Genomic DNA, 23,413 nt, shown 5'->3' on the forward strand with positions numbered 1-23,413 from the left:
GGGGGGGCAACTGCTCCGGGCGTCAAAATTTAGGGGGGCAGTAGTTTTAGGTGGGAACAAAGAACACCGTTACAAAATTATATAATTTTAAAGGTGTAGGGGGCCACAAAATAATGTTTGCCCTGGGAGGCAAAAATCTTAGTTACGACTTTGCCCCTTATGTAAAGTGTTCTTTGAGACAGAGGTGTAGGGGAGAGGGCAGGGACGTAACTAGGTATATTGCCCCCCCCCCTTGAAATTCAATAATTTTATATAACGGTGTTTTTTGTTCCTACCTAAAACTGCCACCCATAAATTTTGCCACCAGGGACAGTTGCCCCCCCCCACCCTCATCTAGTTCCGGGAAAGGTACCCGCGCCTATAATAAAAAGGCAGCCAATTTCTAGGCCCTGAAACTGTGGAGTCATGTCCGACCTCCAACAATACTTCTGTGATCATGGCTACCCCCCTCCCCCGTCCTGGAGCAGGGCCCCTTGGCTGGGAGCGGACCAATCATTAGTGAATTGTTAGCGAGAAATATACTTAGAAGACACCAACGAATAAGGCAAATACAGTGTATTTGCCTTATTCGTTGGTGTCTTCTAAATATTCTTGGGCAAAGTGGATCAACTCTTCTATGAGAAATATACTATTTTGAAAAAAAAAAATGGAGAGAAAATAGTCCCAGGCTCCAGTGCTAGGAAGAGCACTGTCCTCTCACTTATTGCTTATGTTTTAGGTTCAAATTCTGTTGTATAGCAGGACCACATAAGGCTGGATATTGAATCCTGTGAACTACGCGGTCGCAGAACGCGCCAACTGAAGGGGGGGGGGGGCAATTTTTTAGTGCACCAGCTGAAGCGGGGAAATGATTTTTTATCACAAAAATATATTATTTGCTTACACTTGAAAAATGTCCAAAACCGGCCCTGCAGTACCACAACAGAAAACCGTACAGTAACTAAATAATCATAACGGGCATCATGCCCCCGCCTCCCTCCCTCCCTCCCTCCCTCTACAAAGCATTGGGGTGGGGCTGACAGGGCTACAGCCCTGGGTCCGGGACAATTACAATGATTTTCTGTCTTATCATACTATAAATACAGAAGAGCCCGCTAGGCTAGGGTTACCGGATTCGAAACACTGAGAAAGGAGGACGTCTGCATGCGCACCCTTAATGGCGTACGTACGTCATTCAACCTAAATAAAACCGGTCACAACATGGGCGGAGATTCCACCGCCCCCCCCCCCAAGAAAAAGAATTATTTTTCTGGGGAAGATTTATATAAATAATAAGAAAGATAATTAAGAAAAATAATTCCGGAAACCTGAAAAGGAGGACAAAAGGGTGAATTTTCCGAAACGTGGGAGGACGCTACCAATTATACCAGTAACCCTAGCTTAGGGGCCCACTCCGGGATGTTAGGGCCCCACACGGGTAAAGGGGGAAGAACAGAGAACATTCCGGAAAGACCAGGGCTCATCTTGTCTGTCTGACAGGATGTGGAGGCCAGACCGGCATAAATAAACTTTTGAATTTGGCGCGATTTTTTTTTTTTTTTTTTTTTTTGCAAGTGGGTATTTTTAGCGCTATCTGGCGTGAGGAATTTAACCAGCTTATCCTGACGTTTAAATGTTTGTCTTTGTGCAGCGCCATCTATAGATATAAAATGAGAGTTGAAATAAACATGGTATACTGCAGTCAGTATAAATGCTATAGATGGCGCTAAAAGACATTCCGCTTGATTTTGAATGTTGTTGAATTGAATGTTATTGTTTTGGGGGAGGGGGATAACAATGGCCACTGTGAGGAAAAGGGTTTCCTCGTCGATTGGAATGGATTCGAGCCCTGGTTTCGATGTTTATGTGATAAAGAGTTCGGACTCGATTCCAAAATTTATTTATATCAAGGAGTCTCGAAGTTTTTTCAAGTCACGAGCACCGTCTACGATGTCCATCTTTTTTAAAGAAGAGCACCCCATATATGGCGATTGAGACGAGGTATGTTTACATAATTTGCGTGTGTATTTTATTGCACAGTTCATTAATTATGATCCCAAAATTCTGGAGGGGCTGACAGGGCCTGAAACAATTCCCACCAGCTTTTGTTTTTCATGCTATAAATTCAAAGGGCCCGTGCTTGGTCCCCACAAGGCCGGGGCTGACAGGGTTCTAGCCCTGGGGCCCGGGACAATTCTCATAATTTTTTAGCTTTTTCACGCTATACATGAACTATAGAAGAGCCCGTGAGAAGTTTGACCAGGGGGCCCGCGATAGATCCGAGCCTAGGGCCCTACTCCTGGATGGGGGGGCCATGAGCCCGTGAAGATCCCAGCCTAGGGAACCTGCTCCAGGATGTGGGGCTACCATTGTGCCCCCCTCCCCGGACTGGGGATCTTCTTACCCAAAATTTTTACCATTTTTGTTTTACCACTATAAATTTACTATGTAAAGGTGGGAGCTGCAGCTGCCTGTTGAGGAATTCATGGTCCGACATGGGTGGGACTGCTAGGGCCGTTTTAAGAACATCAAGGGCACCCTGGCAATATTTCTTTTCTGAGATCCCCCCTTCCTGGCTAGAAATGCTTGCCTACCAATTTGAATATCGGAAATTGTAACAAGATCTAATTTTCACAAGCCCATGGGCTCCCCATAAGAGAAGGGTTGATAGGTCTCTAGCCCTGAGGTCCGGAACTATTCTTTTCACTTTTTTGATTTTTCACACTATATAGGGGCTGTGAAAAGCAGGTTTGGGGTGCTGCTGCCAACAATCCCAGTCTAGGGGGCCCCTGCTGCAGGAGGGGAGGGGACACGCTCGGGCCTCTACATTGAGGGCATCAGCTGCTGCCAGAGAATCTAAAAGAAATGTTATATTTTTTCCCCATTTACTTACACTATAATTTGACTATAAAGGAGCCACTGTTCAAAGTCCTGGCCTAGGGTCCTACCGAGTCATTTTTTTCTTTCCAGGGGAGAGGGGAATCCTTGTTGCATATGCCTGTGAATGCCTTATTAGAATAAAATTGAGCAAAAACATAACCTCAGAGCAGTGATTCTCAAACCTTTTTCAAGTCATTGAGCACTTTTGGATGAAAAGTTTGTCGCAGACCACTGAACTTCACAGGGGGACTCCAGAAGTCACACTCGACCTGTGTGCAGCTAACATTTATTGATTTCAACTGAAATGTGTCATTTTTGGAAAACAAAAGTAATTTGATTAATAGTATTTTTTCATTTAGTCAAATTGTCTGTCTTCTGAAATGACGACTTCTTTTCCTTGCGGCAGTTTTTATTTGATTGTAGTCATTCTACCAACAAGTAGAATGTGATCGATAATTTTTCCAAGTTCATTACTGAGGGTTTCCGCAATTTTTTGTGGAATGACAATGGACAAAGCGGCAGAGGTTCTGGGATGATCCGCAGACCAGGAGAAAGGGCCATTCACCTATTGCTGCCCAGGGTTAATCTGAAACCAGTGAATGGACCAGTGAAGAAAATTCTGTTTTTCTCACACCATTGTCCGCTCTCGACCTAACTGGAGGAGTTGGCTCCCGACCAATGACAAACTCTGAGTGAAATTTATGTGAGATAGTCTCAGTGAGTACTTTGATGGGCGAGAGTAAATGGTGGAAGATGGCTGAAGACATTGGCGTACACAAAGCGGGGGGGGGGGGGGTTCTAACTCCCCTTAAGCTGAGATTATAGTGTTATTTTGCAGGAAAAACTTAACCCCCCCCCCCCCCCAGAAGAAAATTGAAATTGAAACCCCACCCTTGAGAAAATTCTGCATATGCCTATGGCTGGGGAAATACTCGTGGTAGCAGTACTGCTTTAGCAACAAACAACAAGCATCACTCTCATGATTGATGCCAATTTAGACAATATACTCAACTAATGCCAACATTCCCTTCATCAAATAATAATTCTAAAAGTAAATTTTCCAAAAATAATTTTTATTATAAACAATGCAAACACATTATATCAACATGATGTTCTCAGTTATGTAGTTGATTTCAAGTTATTTTCAGTAACAGATGTGAGACGGAGAGTCAATCATCGCTGTCAAATTTTATGTCGCTAAATCACAGCTGTTGGCTATATATAAAAATTATATTGCCAAATCATTCATAGCATCTGGCTTCATGCAGAAAAATACAGCCAACTCTTGTTAATCTGGCACATATCAGACCAGGCTATGTCAGATTACTGAAATCGTGGATTACTGGAAGTCAATTGAAAAATCGTATCGATAGATGGTGCCTTCATTTCCCACACAACTCCATCGGTAGGAAATTCCCATATGGCGATATGACTGGATTTGGTGTTTGTGGTAAAGAAGGCCATGTGAGGCCACTTTAGGCTCCTAAAAACTTCACTGGTGCTTAATTTTCTTCCTCCCGGTTCGTCAAGTCAGGAAAAATTTCCCCTACATCTCAAATCATCAATAAGTGATTCACCAGCCTACTAAGCTCACGACAAAGGGAAAAATTTAAAGGTTAATTCTATACTTTCTATTGAATTGTTTCAAAACTATTGCGTTCAAGAATACAATATTTCAACTGAATGAGTGATATTTTCATTTTTTTTTCACTTTCAGGTTCCTGTCGTAAAGCCGGGTTTTCTCTTAAAAGCTGGTATGCTAACTTCAGGAATATGTTCAATACTTTTTGGGTAAAAATAACATATATATATATACAATTCTCATTAAAACATATCTGTCCATAGCATTTATGTTGATCTATGGTGCTTGAATCGTCAGCCAAGGTAATTAAGATCGTATGTGACTGGGTATATCATTATTCAAATTTTTATATCCAGATGTTTTACTATATAATTGCAGGGGCTGGAAAAATCCCAGGTTGCTATGGCAACTAAGAAATGGGTAGTGGCGCTTGAAATTTTTTTGTGTAGTTATTAAATTATAGGTTGAGGACTGCACAAAATGTTTTGAAATTTTTAGCACCATATCTGCTAACATAAAGGAGAGTCTCTATGTTTTTAAAAAGTCAAAAGAAGCTTTATTTTGGACCTTTTTTCCTTCAGGTAAAATTTTTCTGGCACCTGGAAAGCTTTTCTGACTCCTAGTTTTTTTTTTGTTCAACCTTGTATAATGGTATTACTCAAGGCTTGACAAATTGATTGGAAAAATTAGGTGCCAGATAAATTTTCCCCAGGAGTGTTAGGACCATTTTTCTTGGGGGAAAAAATATATTCATGATTGTTTCTTTCAACTTTTCCATGACTTCCTAATCTCTTTCCATATCGATAAACACATTAACATAATTTATGGAAACTTTATATTGCCATCCCCCTCCCACTCTTAGATTCAGTAATGTCCCCTGTCACTAATTTCTGTATAACTGTACTTTTCTGTGGTCCTTTGAGCAGGCCCACAGCTAGCTGCTTGGTTAGCTGGAGCAAACACCCATTTTGGCATTGACCTATAACCTGTAATGTTGAAGGCAAAATTTTTTCTCTTGTTCTGCGCCCCAGACTCGCCTGCTACCCCCTCCCCCCCAGACTCGCCTGCTACCCCCCCCCCCCCCCCAGTTGCAGCACTGCCCTTTAGTAGCATTGTACAAGAATTTCACAGTATTTGTAAAAATTGGCCGATGGTTTCCAAATTATTTATATTTAATTTTTCTGGTTTTTTTTTTTTTTTGCATTATCTCTCCACAGAACTCTCATCTACGTACCATCAGGAACTCCATTTATTGCTCTAGCGTTCACCATCAGAATAATTGATGCTATTGGTGCTTCTGCATTTCTTACAGCCTCTTATACGGTGCTTGGCTGCGAGTTTTCTGACATTATTGGGAGAGCTATGGTAAGTTTGAAGCATTTGTCACAAATTCAAATAATTAGTCTAAAGCATTATCTGTAGCAATCAAATAGAAAAGTCTTTTAACAGTGGTTTTTCCAAACCGGTCAGCGTGGATAGCTGTCATGTTATATTTATCCTCTGAAGGAGGCACCCATAGTGGGTCGAAATGCACTAGGAATTTTGTATTTTTTATGTGTATTTCTCTTTTTTTTATTGTTTTTGTTTTGTGATTGTATCAGACAAAGGCTCTTCCATACCATAAAAGGGCTATGAATTGTCCCAATTTGAGGAAGGGGATGTGTCAAAAACATGTGCAAAGGGTATTGCGGTACTAGGCTTCAAAATATATTGAGGACAGTCAATTAAACATATACAAATATTCTATATGTACTATTTCCCTACGCATATAGCATTTTATTATAATTAGTATAAATTGATGATACTAGGCTTAAACCTTTAAATCAATGCATATTTGGCAGAGTCCAAAAACCTTGATTTTCTGACGTAGGCTTGTCCCAATAATGTCAGGTAATCAAGGTTCCATTATATATATATGTATGACTTCTAAAACTTATTATTCAGATTTAATTATTAAATTTTAAAAAGCAATAATTATATCTGAAAATGTTATTTTCTTCGAAATTTTGGACCTAATGAATATTTCTTTCTCCTTATTTTCAGTCGATAGCTGAGACAGCTTTTTCATGCGGATTGGCCATAGGACCTGTCATCGGTGGGTTTCTTTATGGTGTAAGTCTAATTTATCGCTTGTTGTGCATACTGCTCAGCTTAGTGTCTGTCTGTATTCTTCAACCGCTGGACCGCAGACCAGTTCCCAGTCTGTGAGAATTTCCTACCGGTCCGCAAAACATTCAGACCAACTCATTATTAAGCAGTACATAAATTTTTAATTTGTTAAATGCTCTACTATCTGGATATTGGTTTTTTACATCTGCCAGCCATCAGCAGGTCTGTAGATTGTATTTATTTTTACTGGTGTAGAAAATTATTTCTCCTATTTATTATTTATTTACTGGCGTTCAAATTATTTCACTCATTTATTTATTATTTCTCTTATTTGTCAGTCTGCAAATTATTTTCACCATTTTCTGTCGGTCCGTAAATTATTTCTCCCATTTATTTATTATTTGTCTGTCTGCAAATTATTTTTCCTTTTTTTTGTTGGTTCACATATTATTTCTCCTATTTATTATTTGTTTGCTGGCGCTCGATTTATTTCTCCCATTTATTTATTATTTCTCATTCTGCAAATTATTTTAATTTTTTTTTTGTCGGTCCATAAATTATTTCTCCCATTTATTTATTACTAGCTATAATACCCGGCGCTGTGTGTGTGTGTGCCTGGGTTTTCTTTAATGAGGTTTTTTGGATCACATGATATCTCCCACGTTCTTTGAGGGACATGTAACCTGTTTCTGAGTTAACCAATATGACGACTCATGAAATAAACAAATCTAGATTTAAAGAAACGTAGAAATTAATGTATATTTTTTCTTTTTTTAAGGGGCGCTAAGTATTTCGATTCTCTCTCCCCTTGAGCTTCAAGTTCCATCTGCCTGTTTCAGCTTTCAAAGATGCTTAATTAAAGCTGTGGAATTTTTTCGATGTACTTTTTACGGGCCCATAATTAATTTTAAAATATACTAACCCACATGAATTTATGCAGTTGCATATTAAAAGACAGTATGGAGACATTAATTTTCATGCTTGAGAAGATATAAATAAAAAGTTTAAATCAATGTTATTGCATGAATGTCCAACTCAAAAGTAGGTTTGGCTAATTACTTCATATTTAATCTTCTGGGCTTCGTATCTCTAAGCGATCTTAATATTTCAAGAATTCAATACAATTTTTTAAATTATGGATGTGGCGGAAAACCCCACTAAATTTCTGCATTTCTACAGTAAAAGCGGCAATTTTAACACTGATTTCTATGGGGATCATCCCTTGCCTTACCCTCAAAGTGATGCTGATGATGGCATCTATTCAAAAAGCTCTCATTACTTTGAGGATTGAACAGTTTTTTGCTCATTTGAGGCATTTGCCCTGCTCTGACGAAATTTTAAAGTAGCCTATCATTCAAGTCAGGTCCCATTTGGTATATATGAAAAATTTGGCGACGATCGATCTAAATTTGTAGATTTGTATAGAGAACATACACACACACAGAAAATCAATTTTATATATATAGATTTTGTCAATTGACAATTTTTTTTTGTCAGTTCAATCATTTATTTATTAATTCTCCTATTTGTCAATCTGCACATTATTTCGCCCATTTTTCTGCCAGTCTGCAAATCATTTCTCCCATTTATTTATTGTTTGTCGGTCCGCAAATTATTTTTCTTCCTTTTTTTTGCTTGTGTACAAATTTTTTCTCTTCTTTATTTATTTTTTGCCGATACGCAAATTATCTCACATTTCTGTTCTAAAGCAATGTATAAATTCTAAAAATAAAATTTTTTTGGTTAAAATCTCTTAGTGATTATGAAATTAAAAGACTATATTTTTTATTATCAAGCATTGATTGTATCGAGTAAAACCATGATTATGTGTTTTAGTAACTGTTTTTATATTATGTTGATTGTGGGAGTACAGTGAAACGTGCCTGTGTAACAATACTCCAGAGACAGAAGTTATGTAATGTTATTTATATAAAAGAGTAATTGTTATAGATGGAATTATATTACTACTTCTGTGAAAAGTGCATTGGAACCAAAGAGTACTATCGTTATGTAGGCAATTATCTTTAAAGATGGTATCGTTATGTAGATTTTTATTTTTCACTGTATTTGTTATGATAAAATTAGTTTTTCATATTTTCCATGATTATTTTTCCTTTTATAGTTAGGAGGCTTCGGGACACCTTTCTTTGTCGTTGGAGCCTTGCTTCTGGCAGGAACTGTCGTTAATTTTATCCTGTTTGCCAATTTAGGTAAAGTGTGTTGGAGCATTATCTGTTTATAGTTAAAACTTTAAAGTTAGATTATTATAATAGTTAATGCAGTAGCTGCTCAATTTAACAAGCTGATGCATTAATGCAAACTATTTCTCCAGTGCGGAAAAATAGGAGCGGTTTTTATTATTAAAATGGTGTTTTTGATGGTATTTGGGGGGGGGGGGGTAACGAGTGAGCATTTACAGAACTCCTGCCTATCCGACTTTTTCGGTCCGGATTCTACTCTATTCTATCCGATAGTCCGGATTCTACTGTAGATGGATATTTTTTTCAGTGTCATTGTGTGAATTTAAATTATAAGAATGCTTTTATATATGTATGTGTTCCCCCTCCCTTAAATTAGATACTGCGGGAGAGCAGAAGGCTGGTAATGCACGCAAGATCTTATCCGATGTTGATTTTTGTTTGGATTCCTTCGTAATCATCACCTGCTTTATGTCACTTGGCTTCAATGAAGCTACTTTAGAACCGCACATTAGACAGGTATTAAATTTTTTTTTAATGATCGATTTTTGCTGCTGGAGGATTGCTCAGAGTTACATTACTATGCTTGTTCATGAGACTAAAGTATTTGAAATCGCTATCAGTTATTCAATTTTTTTCAATGCAATTTTTTTTATCGTTACAGTTTGGTTTATCACCAAGTGCTGTTGGTGGAATATTTCTTATCGAGGGTCTGGTCGATGCATTGACTGCATTCGTGTGGGGATACTTCGCTGAGAAAACGGTATAAATGGAGCTCTAAATCGTTTATTTATGAAATCAACATATTTATGCTGTGAAATGTTCTTCTATGATACTGCTGTAAAACGTCTAAAGTTGTGTAATTATATGTTCTAAACTTGTTCAGATAATTTGACTTTGCAATTACTTCAACCGTTCAAGAAGCGGATCAAAATGTTAATGTTTTTCATTTCATTTAATCAATTTTTTTCTCTTGCAGGCGAATGCTCAGCATTTCACGATTATTGCAATATTCATGTTCACCATATGTTTCTTGATCATTGGTCCCGTCCCTTTCTTGACTTTTCCCACGTAAGTGTGTACGATTAATTTATTTCTATCATGGTTTTTAGTATTTTCATATCGATCAGATATTCTGTTCTGACTTAATAACACTCAGATGTCATTTCCTGAATTTAATATAAGAAAACATGTATTTTTGAATGTGCATAAAAACTCTGAGAATGAAACATATCCGATACAGAAGTTTCAGAATTAGTTACAAATGTCGCTTGCAGGTGGTGCCACACACTGAAGTCACATTACGAAGTCCGAGAAATAAGAAGGGGCTTGCTGAAGCGTTGAACATGTCGGAATGTACATGCACATGTTTATCAAAAATGGGTTGCTACCTACTGTCAATTGGTACCAACTGGCAACTAGCGGATGTTTAAATTTTATATACTTTGCTGCGACTCTACATTCTGTCCGCCAATGTCGGTAGCTTAATGGTCTGTTACACTGCAGGTCCTGGGTTCAAATCTACACCTTGTAACATACAGAAACTAAAGATGGCAAATTCGAAAAATTATTGAAAAGGAAAATTTTACTAGGCTGGAAGAAGGGCGGCAAAAACTGTAAACCGCCTCTGGCTACCATTATTCTAGGCAGTTCGAAACTTGTATGGGACGTATACGTGCTAGTGAGAGTGAATGAGTTAACCTGTAATCGATTTGATAGTAGGTTTCTCAGGTGAAAGAAAATCTTTTCACTTTATATTGCGATGATAACTGAAACTAAAAATTCTTGTTTTTCCTTTTCGCAGAATGTTATGGGTCATAATCATTTCTCAAGTTCTCCTCGGCCTTGGGATGGCTGGCGAAATCGTCTGCAGCTTCACTCATGGAATGAAAAATGCTGTGTATGTATTATGCATTTATTCTTGTTGTTGAAACATTCATTGACTTGTCAAAGGTAGCATATTGTTTGAAACGTAAAGAGTCATCATCGCTGTTAGTTTGATATTTTTTTCTTGTACGTCATTGATGGCAGCTGTGTTTGCCATAACATTTTCCAGTATAATGTGTTTGGTATTATATTGGATTAATCAACTATCATCTGAATGTCTCTCCATATTTCATGATCGTCAGGCTCCTGCTCATTTGGTCTATGTCCACACTATTTCATCTGCCCAACATAGCTCGAGAGGATTTAGTAGTCTAGAATGGCATGCGAGCAGATAATTAGACCATGTTCTGTCTGGAAGAAAGAATAATAAAATCAAAGCTGGTTAAGCTCTGTGCTGCCTACAATGCAAATCATAAATGTCACGATGCAAATCTTTTATGAACTGACAACAGGTGGATAACCGAAAGTCACCAACTTATCTTGCATATGTTACTTGTCATGTGATCTGCCATTATGTCCATATTACTTATGAATTCAGCAAGTTGTGTGAGTATAAACCGATGCTTAAGTAGTGGGAATGCACCTATAGGGGTGCCTTTATAGATTGGTCATTTTAAATTGCAATTCTTTTTATCTGTATAGCTGATTGCTACTACTAAACCAGACATATCGTTCATATTCCTCTGCAGAACTTCTTACAAATTGGTACATGTTTGAATATGCATGTCCATATTGTGAACCTAACGTAAAGTTTGTTTCAATGCATGTTAGGTGTAGTATGCTATCTGCCATCAATTTTTCTAAGGGGTCATTCAAGTTTGGATTTGCTGACTTTTGATGACGGTGGGGGGGTTGAAGGTTGCTTACGTCATCAACCACCCCTTTTTGAAGATATGAAATATTCTAAGCTGCTGACGAAATTTTGCTGACAAGGGGAGGGAGGGGGTCAAAAATGGCTGAAAATCTTCTTATGTAATACTTGAATGGCCCCTAACCATGAATGAAGTGTAGTGATTGTACCGTTGTAGGCGTGTTGTGCTCTGTGTCTAGATTGTTTAACGGGGAAATCTTCTCACATTTGTGTCTCAAAGTTGGAAACAACAGTATAGCTGCACTCCTAGACCCACTCGCTAAGGGTATGTGAATAAATGAATAAAAACCAGACATTACAATTGCCAGTACTTACTGGTAGGGCAAGATTAGCACAAAGCCACAAATTGAGTACCAGCGTTTAGCGGTTCACTGAGAGGTCCTGCTCTTTTATTTTGCCTTAGTCTGCCCATGAATTTGAGATTAGACAGCTATTATAGTGAAACTCCTCTTGACGGACAGCTCTCAGATGCTGTCTTCCCTCTTTTACGGCCAAATAATAATTTTCCCTTGTATAATAAAAATATGCTTTTCAAACCCCCCCCCCCCTCTTATTTACAGTCACCCCTCTTTTATAGATGGATTTTTTTTTTGTTCCGGTAGTATCCACAAAAGAGAGGTTTTACTACTTAAAATATAGGTATAATATACATAGAAATCACCATGTCACCATGATGCGACAATCCTGAAATGATTAGCGAAGCTTCGTAGACTTTTCTGGCTTTTGAAGATGGTTTTGCTCGGAAAAACTTCCTACGATCAGGGGCGTAGCCAGAAATTTCGTTCGGGGGGGGAGGGACCAAAGTGACAGAACAATGGATTTGGCCATCTTTTTCCCTTTTTTCGGTCATTTTCTCACATTTCGGGGGGGGGGGCGGGACCAGACCCCCAAGTCCCCTCCCCTCGCTACGCCCTTGCCTACGATTCAAATCTAAATTTTAGTGTTTATTAATTTTTCTTGTTGTTCTAAAATGAATTGTGTCGTTTTTAAGATCATGATCTTATATTTTTGCATTTCAATTACAGGAGCAGAGGTTTTCCAGAAAATGCTGGAACCTATGGAATGGTTTCGGGCCTTCTTTTCTCCTCAGCCTGCCTAGGGTATGTTTTAGTTCAATATTACATATATAAAAAAAATTTGGTTTTTTTATCCTTTCTTTCAAAATGGGCACAACTCGGGTCTATCACCACAGGTAATTTGCTGCCGAGTGAGTTGAGCTAAGTGTAAGTGTTACCACAGATTTGAAAACTGAGAAAGAAGGACTCTTTTGCACATGTTTTTTTGACATTATTTTCATAACAGATGGTGCCACTAGGAATCAGCGGTGAGTGTTGTTTGCATCATGATTTCTTTATTTTTGAATAGGGGAGGGTGTGTTTTTCCTGCCTTCAGGACACAGTATTAGATGTTGGTGAGCAAACAATGGTATTCTTAAAATGTATGTTGCAGTTTCTTCTTCCAGAGCTGTTTTCAACTATATCTTTCATATTTTCTTGAAGCACAGCCGCAACTAGGGAAAAGCAGGTGGATCTGGTGCCCCGGGCTCTGAACCAGAGGGCCGTGGTTAGAATAGCATCTACTGTCCCGCTTGCAACTTTAGGAGTTCTTGTATTCTAGGAATTTCAATGGCAATTGGTCAAAACTTGCAAACGTGTGAAAAACATACACACAGGTGTTAATGAAGAGTGACTTACATTTCAGTGTGAAAAAATAATAATGATGACGGAAACCTGAAAAAGGGGGACAAAAGGGAGAATTTTCTGAAACGTAGGAGGACGCTTGAAATGACATCGAAAAGGAAGGCATCTGGTAACCCTATGTAAGTGTGTGTACCTAAGAGTTAGTGGGTATCTAGTGTGTTGCATCTGATTTTTCGATGCTGCTATCATCTACATTTAATATTGTGAGTGAAGTGTAATGATTGAATATGTGTACCGGCATAGGTCTGCTTCTGTGTGAGGCAAGACTTTTTGATGAGATCTGTTTTTTTTCAGAAATGAAACGACCATTTCTAATAACGCCACATTTCCATGGTGCCGTTGTTAGAAGGTTTTACTGTAATTGTAATAAATAGAATAATGATTAGCTATCTGCCGCTGTGGTGGTTGAGTAGTCATAGTGACGGACTCACATTGCAAGGACCCGGGTTCGTCCCACTGTCGCCACAATGGTAGTCACCTGAAGTTGGTTTTCTGTGGTTCCTAATTTTGAGGCGCGAATGTGGGCCGATCTCCCCATTGAGAAGTCTCGCTACAGAGACCAACAAGCCTACAATGATACAAATATTCAATCATTACCTTTCACTTATGAAATACAGATGGCAGCACTGAAAAATCGTACACAACATTATATGCACACTCAGACTGTTGGGCGCACACACAATCGAAATTCCGACACAACTCACTCATATGAGTGACTTGTGCCTCATATAACTGCCCATGGTGATAGACTGGAGCTGTGCTCGGTCCGAAAAAAAAGAAAGATTGGATATCAACAGAATCAGAGTATTTATACAATTAATTGTTTTTTTCTTAACAGGGGTTTTGCTGGTCCAGCTCTTGGGGGGTATCTCGTCGACACCGTTGGATACGAAGCTTCAACTATGGTCATATTTTTCGTGAAAATAGCGATCGTAAGTTAATAAAAAATAATAATTTCTTTGAACTCAAAACATGTAATTACTAGGGCTAAGACATTTATGGCTCTGCATATTTTTTAAGCATTTTGCATATTTCGCTATTTTTACACGATAGAGCATTTTTTCATGATTTTTAGTAATTTTAGGGTACTTGTCATGATATTCAAAGTTTGTGGCATATTTTAATATTTTATCATAACAATGAAGAGGGATCCCCCCCCCCCAAAGCTCTCTCTTCCCTAGCTTCATTTGCCGTAATAGGCGATTTTAGCAATAATTGGCAATTTTACTTACACTTGACATCGGTTTCAGCAATGATTGGAGATTTTTCCCACGATATTAGCAACTATTGACGATTTTATTTGTATGCCTTTGGCCCCATTTTTGACAATGATCTGCGATTTCCTCGAAGAAATATCGTCAGCTTATTTATGAAAGCATATTTTTAGGGCATAAATGCATTTTTTATGGGGCACATTCTGTTGGTTTTTAGGTCATAAAAATCCTAGCCCTAGTAATTACAGTGAAAACCCTCTCTTGAATGGTACAACATCGAACAGAACCACTTGTTTTATTCTTTTATCAATCACTGTTTCAGAGTTATTTCATTTTAAAATCGGGGGGTCCTTTTTGTGGTACACCCTTTATGTAGTGACATTTGTATCGTTGCACAACAAAATCCTAATAATATAAAACTATTCGTTTTACTCAAATACAGGGAATCGTCATGAGCAGTCGTCTCATCTATTTGGCATTCAAGAAACGGAGATCCAGAAAACTGACGCTGAACCACGAAGCAGCTCCAGAGATCAAAGACAAAGAGAATCATATATAAAAGTTACGTTGTTGTATTTAAATAAGAGACTTTTTTTCTAAAAAAAATTGCCAAAGACTTTACTTAGTAGTTATTGCCACACAATTATTCGGGAAAAGCATACCATGTTTGTATATGTGTATGAAACCATTTCGCACATTTATATATAATCACCGATTTGTAAATAAATAAATATATGTATTTTTTTTTCTTCCTAAGAGTATTATTGTTACGCAAGATATTCCGAATAAATTATTTTTTAGAAATCTTTGTACACATCTGTTATTCATAGGCGACCTCAACCTGAATGTGAGCTTTTTTTAAAATCTACTTCTTTAAATTAAAGTCTCTCTCCGCAGACCTACAATACGATACTGACAAAATATGAAAATTCCAGCGTTTAACCACCTTTACTTAAAAATCTTGAAAGGCAGATAGCAGCACTAGCAAGAACCTGAAACACAATTCTTTCAACATAAATACATTTGGGGCAACACATTCCGGCATGCACTGATTCATTAGAAATTCTGTAGAGGAATGTGTGTAGTAATGGCCGTAACGTATTTGAGCTCTTAGAGCAGTGATAGATTAAAAAATGTACCTCAACGCTCAGACACTAGAACTGGGAGGTTCGTGAAAAATCCTAATTTTTTTTCCTTCATGAAGGGACTTGTCCAAGTTTTCTTCCCAATTTTTTGTCGGGGCCATCTTTCTGATTCCACCTCTGACGAAAGCTTTCGTGCCTTCTTCCCTGCTGTTCCACAAAAGCCTTCGAACATACCCATTATTCTTATCTGGGCCGTCAGGCATTAAAGGGTTATTAAATATCTCATTACCCCATTTGAACTGTTGTCTTTTATTATAGTTTCCTGTATAAAACACTACAATATATGCCCTCTAAAAAATTTTTTTCATCTGCATGGACTTATTCTGCGTGCAACATTTTAACATGTGCAGGAACCTGATGTACTGCATGCGTATTTTGACATCAGGGCCAGAACTAGAAGTGGGGGGGGGGGGAAGACAACAGCTCCAGGTTGAAAATTTTAAGTAAAGGAACATATGATCAACTTTTATCGAATTCTACATGAAGGGGGTCGCAAAATCATGTTCCCCCATCTCATAAAAATCAGTCACGGGCTTGCTCTGCATGCAACATTTTGACATCTACATGGACTTGTTAAAATGTTGCAAGTCCAGAGTAACCCAACACACTGTCCAGATCTATTGTTACTACCACTACTTAACCATACATGCACTTCATATGCATTCCTCTGCAGAATTTCATCTGATCTGTTACTGCAACATTTTGACATCACACAGAGTATCAACTGGTGTACAAATATTTTAATATCTGCTATGTGAAATTTTATGCTTATTGTGCATATATAAAACCTTTTGACTAATGAACTACACATATCTTGTGCTTATGAATAAATTGTTCTGGAACATGCGATGAGTCACAGCGGCTCAATTCAAGGCTAACGAAGCTAGAGGTCACATGACTTCTGCCTGAACCTTGAGCATGGCAGGCTCGATGTGTTTGGTCACATGACTCATTCCGGCTGACCTGCTGGGGGCAAACATAAGGAATATATATATATATATATAGTAAATGGGATGACGAGAGTTCTAAGAACACAAGACTTTTTATTCTCATCGGGCAAGTACGACTATGTCACAAAAACACATCTTTCATATAAGATGGAGAAAAAAGCTGAAATAACTTTTACGGGCCAGTATATCAATTCTTAAATTAAAGGGAAATGTCTGTCAAACCTATTTAACAAGTTATTCTATGAATCCTTGTAATGTAGGTTATACAGTGCACAAAATATATATTATTCAATAATTACATTTTTCTTCGATGAATAACAATTCATCATAACATAAATTGCACCTATTGGTGGGGGGGGGGGACGTAGAAGATATGAAAGCTTAAAAATCATATTAACAAATTTTTATTCTCGCTTCTGTTTACACAAATATGAAACATTACACAGATAAAACAATGTTTTAACTTTTTATTGCACGATAATACAGTATTCAAAAAGGTATACTCAACAACTATAGTAATGAGCAATTCTTACCAATTTGTAATCCAGACTTTAACCTTTACCAAGACATCTAAACTTATCTCATGAATGACAAGACACTGCTTTTCATTCAGTATTTGCACATGATTCACAACTTCTCGGGTTTCAGTGGCTCTCATTTTAAAACACATAATATGCATTTCTTGCAAACCAAGGCTTGACAAATACCAGATCGTCATGGCGACTGAAAAATTGACATTGGCTCCTAATATTTTTAATGTATAATCACTGGTTTGAATTCTGAGGATAGCATAAAATTTTGTGCAACTGATTTCGTTGGAAAAAATAAATGTGTGGTACCCAAGATATTTTTTTTTTTTTTAAGCCTTGTTATGAACAAATTATCCTGAAAAAGATACACTAAAACCTGTCTTTAACGGAACCTACGTTAAGCGAACACCTGTCTTCAATGAAAAAAAATTGTTTATATAACAGCCACAGTTATTTCCTTTTTTTGGCACGAAAGATGTGCAAAAGCATGACTCTCTGTTTCACTCTTGGCACCTTCTTGTTCAGATGTTTTTCTCACCAAAGAAAAAATTGCCAAAAGGAATTATACTATGATAAGGGACTTGTACTATATAAGGAACTAGAGCTGTTCCAAATGGATGCCCAGAAATGATGCCACTTTTCATTCCACCATACATGTGTCTACAGTGTATAAAAAAATTCAATCCTCGCTTGTTTATAGAAATGTTTTTTAATAATAAGCAATAATTTGCTCTCATAAAGACAGAACCTAATGTCTAGTATTATCAATCAATACATGTGTTCATAATAAATAAATCTTGTCAAGTTTCATAACAAACCAACAAAAGATTCAGTTAATTTTCCATAAGCATCACCAATATGGCTACTTTTTTTCTCAAAGAATTTGACAACCCTGACCACTAATCTACTTTGCTTCTTTTGGACCTCAAAGTAAAATGTTTTGCAATGAGCCCCTGGCTGACTGGAAATGTTCTGCGATAAAAATTCTCATGTTTTCTACTTTTGTTAAAATTCTTCCAGATTGTTTGTGACGTACATCACATATTTCCGCCTATTCTGTTTTGGGGCTTTTTGCAATCTGCTATCTTTTCCTATAGCAGCCCCTTATCTTTTTCTATCATTTTTATCTGTCTCCTTCACTCATAAGCGCATAACCACGAAGGCGATGGAGACAGATAAGAATGATAGAAAGAGATAAGGGGATATAACAGGATGATAGGAAAAGATAAATGGTTGCCACAAGGAGCAAAGCTGATTTAGCAGTCAGGGTTGCCAAATTTGGCAAGAAAAAAGAAGTAGCCATGTTGACGATAACCATGCGTATTGAAAATTAACCAAAGGTTCAACTGAAAATTGTTCAACACAGATATCCGTGCAACAGCACAGTAGCCATACTCATATATAACTGAATTAACGTTGAACGAAAAAAAACTTTGTAATTTACAATATTCACAAAAACACCCTCACTACTTTACACACACATTCAAGTTGAAAGTATATACAAGTCATTCGATACACAAGCTGCCTCTTCAATCTTAACACTCGGCTGAGCAGTTACATTCTTCTTCCTTGAATAAGTTTTACACACACTCTTGCGACACGCACTGCCATCCGCGACTGGCTTCTCAGAACCATCCTTGTTATACACAGTGCATGAAAACGTGGAGAGTCTTACTTTCTCAGGGCACGCTCTCTGATGTTGCTGCAGGCTGTACTCCCTCATGAACAACTGGCCGCAACCATCGCAGCTGTGATGCTTGAAGCATTTGTTCAGTGCCTGGTGCCTACTCAGCTCCTCCGTGGAATCAAAACGCAATTTACAGTAATGGCATTTCGTCCGGGGCATCGAATGGTTCCTCTTGTGTTCCTTGAGACTCTGTGCCGAACCCAGGTTCCTCCCGCACACATCACAGCGATAGTTCTCTGTTGGGGCCTGGTGTACCCTCGAGTGCACGTTGCGGTTGGCCGGGTGGAAGAAAGACCGGCCACACGTTTTACACAGGTACAGCTTCTCCTTCAAGTGTTTGCGGGTACAATACTTGCGATTGCTTTTCTTGTGCAAACTGGAAGGTAGATATTCATCATCCAGGTTCTTGTTCTTGACTTTCCTCTTCCTAGGCCGGGAAATTTCCTCGAGAATCATCTCGGGATCCTCATCTTCTAGTTCTTCCTTGATACTCACGGCTTCGAACTCACACCGACTAGTTATAGTTTCATCTTCATCGGGGACCTCTAATTTGATGTCGCACTTAATTATTAGGTCCTTGCAATCTTCACCATCGAGGTTCTTGGCTACCACGTGGCAGTTCTTGGCCTCAGGTTCAACAGCCATCTCACCACAGTTCAAGAGAATGTTGATCTCGTCGCTATTTCAATCACGGGATGATTAACAACAACATCTAATGAGGAAGAAAAAAATAGACCTTGAATTTTATTTCGTTCCAGTTTAAAAAAAAAAAAAAAGAGAAAAAACCAAGGCCGTAATTTCAACTTTTTCCAGGGCGGGGGGGGGGGGCAAAGAACATGTACTCAATGCAGGGCCGTCTTAAGAGCATCATGGGCCCCCGGGCCAAGTGATTTTTCACCAAGCGGATTCTCCAAATTTTCATTTTTGTGAGGCCCCTGTTCTCCTGAGGTGCCCGGGTGGGCCCATGCATTAAGACGGCACTGACTCAATGTATGCATGTGCATATATATGTTTGTAAATATATATATACCATTTAGTGTATTTTCAAAAGCCAGGGCGGCGGCCCCCCCGCCCCAAATGACGGGCCTGAAAAAAACATTTAAATTCTTAAAAATAAATTCAAAATTGAAATTTTAGGGGGAGAAAAATGTTAAAATGTACTCACTATTCAAAACTTTCATACCCAAAACTCCAGTATTTACAAACGCAACGTAAGTTGAGCAGAAACAAAAGGTAGATAGGTTTTTCTTTATAACTTCAATCAGAAAAATATCTGTTGCCACATTTGAAGAAGTGAAATGTTAAGATGTATTTATCGTTACCACTAAGCTATAAGTAAAGCCGGGTTTGCCTAGGAATAGGTTTGTTGCGCAGCGTGAACCGAATTAGACTATTTCGCGCCGACAGAAACGCGTTGCATAATCACGCTACGCGTTTGCGTTTTCGTAGCGAGGCGCATCAGATCAGGTCGGCTATATAAAGTATATGGCTTTGACATCAGCTACTCTGTCGTCTGCATGCTCCGGTTTGAACGGAAGGAAAAGAAAACACACGAGTGAAGAGAATATCGACAAAACCGCGGCGCACGACGCATTTGACTCCTCCAGAAGCAGTCGACCAATCACGCCCGACGTAAAGCGCTGTCGTATTGCGATGTGTAGGAAAACAGTCATGCTGCTTTTCTTACTGGTGAGTGGACGACGTGTCGCGCTGGCTGAGCTTAAAGCTCAGTGTCGTTACATAAAAGAAAACAATTGGGGGCATTAATGGTGACGTCACGGCCGGCAGCGCTGATTCCAAACATACATGAGATGGGCGAGATTATGAAGGAAAACTCCATAGCACGTAGGTGAGTCTCTGTTTAAATTATTTTTCCAAAAATATATAATCAAATAACACTTGTGAGGACATGGGTTGAAGACCCCTGGCCATGACCCCCCAAGGTTGGGGCTGACAGGGCTCTAGCCTTGGGGCCCGGGACATATCTCATCATTTTTTGGATTTTTCACGCTATAAATTAACCATAGAAGGGCCCGTAAAAAAGTGTGACCGAGGGTCCTGGCCCAAACGAAGTTGCGATTAGTTTTCACTTTAGTATCTACAGTCGAATCCCATTTTAGCGAATACCGTTATAACGAAAATCTCGTTTTAACGAACACTTTTCTAATCCCCGCTAGATAATTGTTAACATAGGATAAGAACAATGTATAAACCTGGAATTTCTTTATTATAACGAAATTTCGTTGTAGCGAAGTGATTTCTCCGGTCTCTTGGAGTTCGTTATAACGGGATTCGACTATATTATAATTTTTTGTCATCAGGTTTTTTCTCAAATATGGCTCGGAAAAATGTGATAAAGTTTCATAATTTACTTGATTCCATCAAAGAACCTAAACTGATAGAAAGAGGGGGGAAAATGCAGTTGGAAATCTGATCACGTCCGATTCATTCACTATAATAGAGATGATGAAAATATCTCGGGCATTGTGAAAGTGTTTACAATCAGGCACAAAACACATCACCATTTTACATAGAGGGGAAAAAATAACCCGAAAACAATTTGTTCGATTCAATCATTGAGTAATGATTCAATGACTGAAGGTAGATTCATGGATTTAATGCAGGAGTCAAATGCATGGCTACTAGGATAAATGCATGGCTACTAGGATAAATGCATGGCTACTAGGATAAATGCATGGCTACTAGGATAAATGCATGGCTACTAGGATAAATGCATGGCTACTAGGATAAATGCATGGCTACTAGGATAAATGCATGGCTACTAGGATAAATGCGAGTGAACAGATAGCATGAGAAATAAAAAGCTTTCATAGCTAATTAGAGAAAAATTATTCATATATATTTTTAACATTGCATATTCATGAGTTTGAAGTTCCCATTTCAAGAGCTCACAAGTCTTATTTGATCATATTTAAAAAAAAAAAAAAACTTAAACAGAGACACACGTACGTCCTATGGCGTTTTCCTTTATAATTTCACCCAGCTCATGTTTGTTTGGAATCAGCGCTGTCGATCGTGACGTCACACTAATCCTCCCGGGGCTAACGAGAAAGAAAGACTCTTTCACGTTAGCCCCGAATGCGCCGCCCTATTGACGTTGACTGTCACACAACTGCCATATTTCACACCCAGACATTTCGAAACCGATTCTGAACGGCTCGACAGACGCAACCATTACATTCCTGCTTTATTCTCAATATCACACTAGAAATGCCTATCTTTAGTGTGGTGTTGCTTTATTCCCCCACATTGGGAATTTTTCGATTATTTCAGGAATAGTTGGCATTCATCATTTTTGGCGAAAACTGGTGATTTCCCGTACTTTTTTTCCAGGAAATATGGTCAGCACGTGCGAGCAAAACAAATGGATGGAATAGAATAACTTTGGATGTGATGAACTGACAATATTATGATATTATTGATGTCTCGTAATATGAGTTTTTCAAAAAACCGAAAAGAAGAGGACTAGTCTATGAAAAGCTGTTTTTGTATTCACGCTTGAACTCAATTTTTATACATCGTCTGCTTCTTCGTTTTGGACGTCTCCTTGTGAACAGGAAAAAGATGTGAACCCACTGAGCTATAAGGATATTTTTTTTTCCTTTCCTTACAGCTCAGTGCCATGGAGGTATTATCTAGTGGGGATGGCAACGCGGCAAAGATCAAATGATTCATGGTTGAATTTTCCAGGCCAAATAATGTTGCAGATAGTTAGACTATATTACCAAGATCTCATTTGAAAATTTTTAGTATCTAATGCAATTTAGCGGAAGAAAAAACGATTTCCCCAAGCACTATATGTCTGTATAAGAATGGGTAATATTGTGGTTTCTTCTTTATTTGTATGAGTATTTCATGCTTTGGAATCGCATTACACTCAACTACAAATAAGACCGTATACGAAGCATTATGCGGCCCCCACAAAGTGATGTTCTGAGGGCAGGACTTAGATATGGGGCTTCCCGGGAAAACAGAAAACTTTTGGGACCCTTGCGATCAGTCTAATATGTTTCGTTAGTCAATGAAAAAAATGCTGTTCACATTTTGGGGCCGAAAAAATCATGGGGGGGGGGTGCCCACACCAATTTGCATACGTCTGAAAATCACAGTAATAGATATTATTAGCGGGAAGAGTGGGAGCTGCTATATAAGGGCCGTCTTATTAACAGCTATTAACAGCATTTTTGGGGGCTACTCCATGCAAAGTGATTTTTCTGGAGACCCACCTGACTGGAACTACTTTCATTCAAATTTATCATATTTTGCATTCGAAAAATACAACCAAGTCTCATTATTATATGAGGCCTTCTTTGCACTTGAGACCTTGAGCTATGCCCGAGTAGTCCCATGCTTTAAAATGGCCCTCACCCTGGCTCCCACTATCTGCAGCAGGGGGCTCTAGGCTAGGGTCTTTGGTGTTGACCCTTGTCCAAACTTTTCATGAACCTCTCTGTAGTAAATTTATAGTGCGAAAAAATAATAATCGTTCCGGGCCCTTGGACTGGAGTCGTTCAGCCCTGCCCTTGTGGGGGCCATCACCCTCATTCCTATACATCCGAAGCCGTAGCCAGGGCGAAAACTGGGGGGGGGGGAAGCAGGCGAATCTGACGTGCGAATTTCCTTAACCTCTTCTTACCCCCTCATTACCAGGGGTTGTGCC

The 23,413-nt window shown here is 38.6% G+C and overlaps 2 protein-coding genes across 4 annotated transcripts in view; one reads left to right on the forward strand and one right to left on the reverse strand.

Annotated features, from left to right (window-relative positions):
- Positions 1-15,221, forward strand: part of LOC149081040 (MFS-type transporter SLC18B1-like) — a 58,867-nt gene extending 43,646 nt beyond the window's left edge. For all 3 annotated transcript variants that reach the window (XM_089237795.1, XM_089237794.1, XM_089237796.1), the window contains exons 3-13: positions 4,577-4,650; positions 5,659-5,806; positions 6,485-6,553; positions 8,673-8,760; positions 9,128-9,267; positions 9,413-9,511; positions 9,728-9,819; positions 10,553-10,648; positions 12,532-12,606; positions 14,045-14,138; positions 14,863-15,221. In XM_089237795.1, the coding sequence (XP_089093921.1) occupies positions 4,577-4,650; positions 5,659-5,806; positions 6,485-6,553; positions 8,673-8,760; positions 9,128-9,267; positions 9,413-9,511; positions 9,728-9,819; positions 10,553-10,648; positions 12,532-12,606; positions 14,045-14,138; positions 14,863-14,979 (1,092 nt within the window). In that variant the 3' untranslated portion in view covers positions 14,980-15,221. The remainder of the gene's footprint in view (positions 1-4,576; positions 4,651-5,658; positions 5,807-6,484; positions 6,554-8,672; positions 8,761-9,127; positions 9,268-9,412; positions 9,512-9,727; positions 9,820-10,552; positions 10,649-12,531; positions 12,607-14,044; positions 14,139-14,862) is intronic.
- A 2,113-nt stretch (positions 15,222-17,334) lies between these two features.
- On the reverse strand, positions 17,335-20,008 carry LOC149081041 (uncharacterized). Its single transcript, XM_089237797.1, has 2 exons — positions 19,898-20,008; positions 17,335-19,444 (listed from the first exon to the last, which is right to left on the reverse strand). The coding sequence occupies exon 2, from the start codon at positions 19,375-19,377 to the stop codon at positions 18,529-18,531; it is 849 nt and encodes a 282-aa protein (XP_089093923.1). The 5' UTR covers positions 19,378-19,444; positions 19,898-20,008; the 3' UTR covers positions 17,335-18,528.
- Between the last annotated feature and the right edge of the window lie 3,405 nt (positions 20,009-23,413).

Source organism: Pholcus phalangioides, unplaced genomic scaffold, assembly GCF_987345545.1.
Source record: "Pholcus phalangioides strain wild (caught in Gottingen) unplaced genomic scaffold, Ppha-v1.0 ptg000010l_1, whole genome shotgun sequence".
In the NCBI taxonomy this organism is placed as follows: Eukaryota; Metazoa; Arthropoda; class Arachnida; order Araneae; family Pholcidae; genus Pholcus; species Pholcus phalangioides.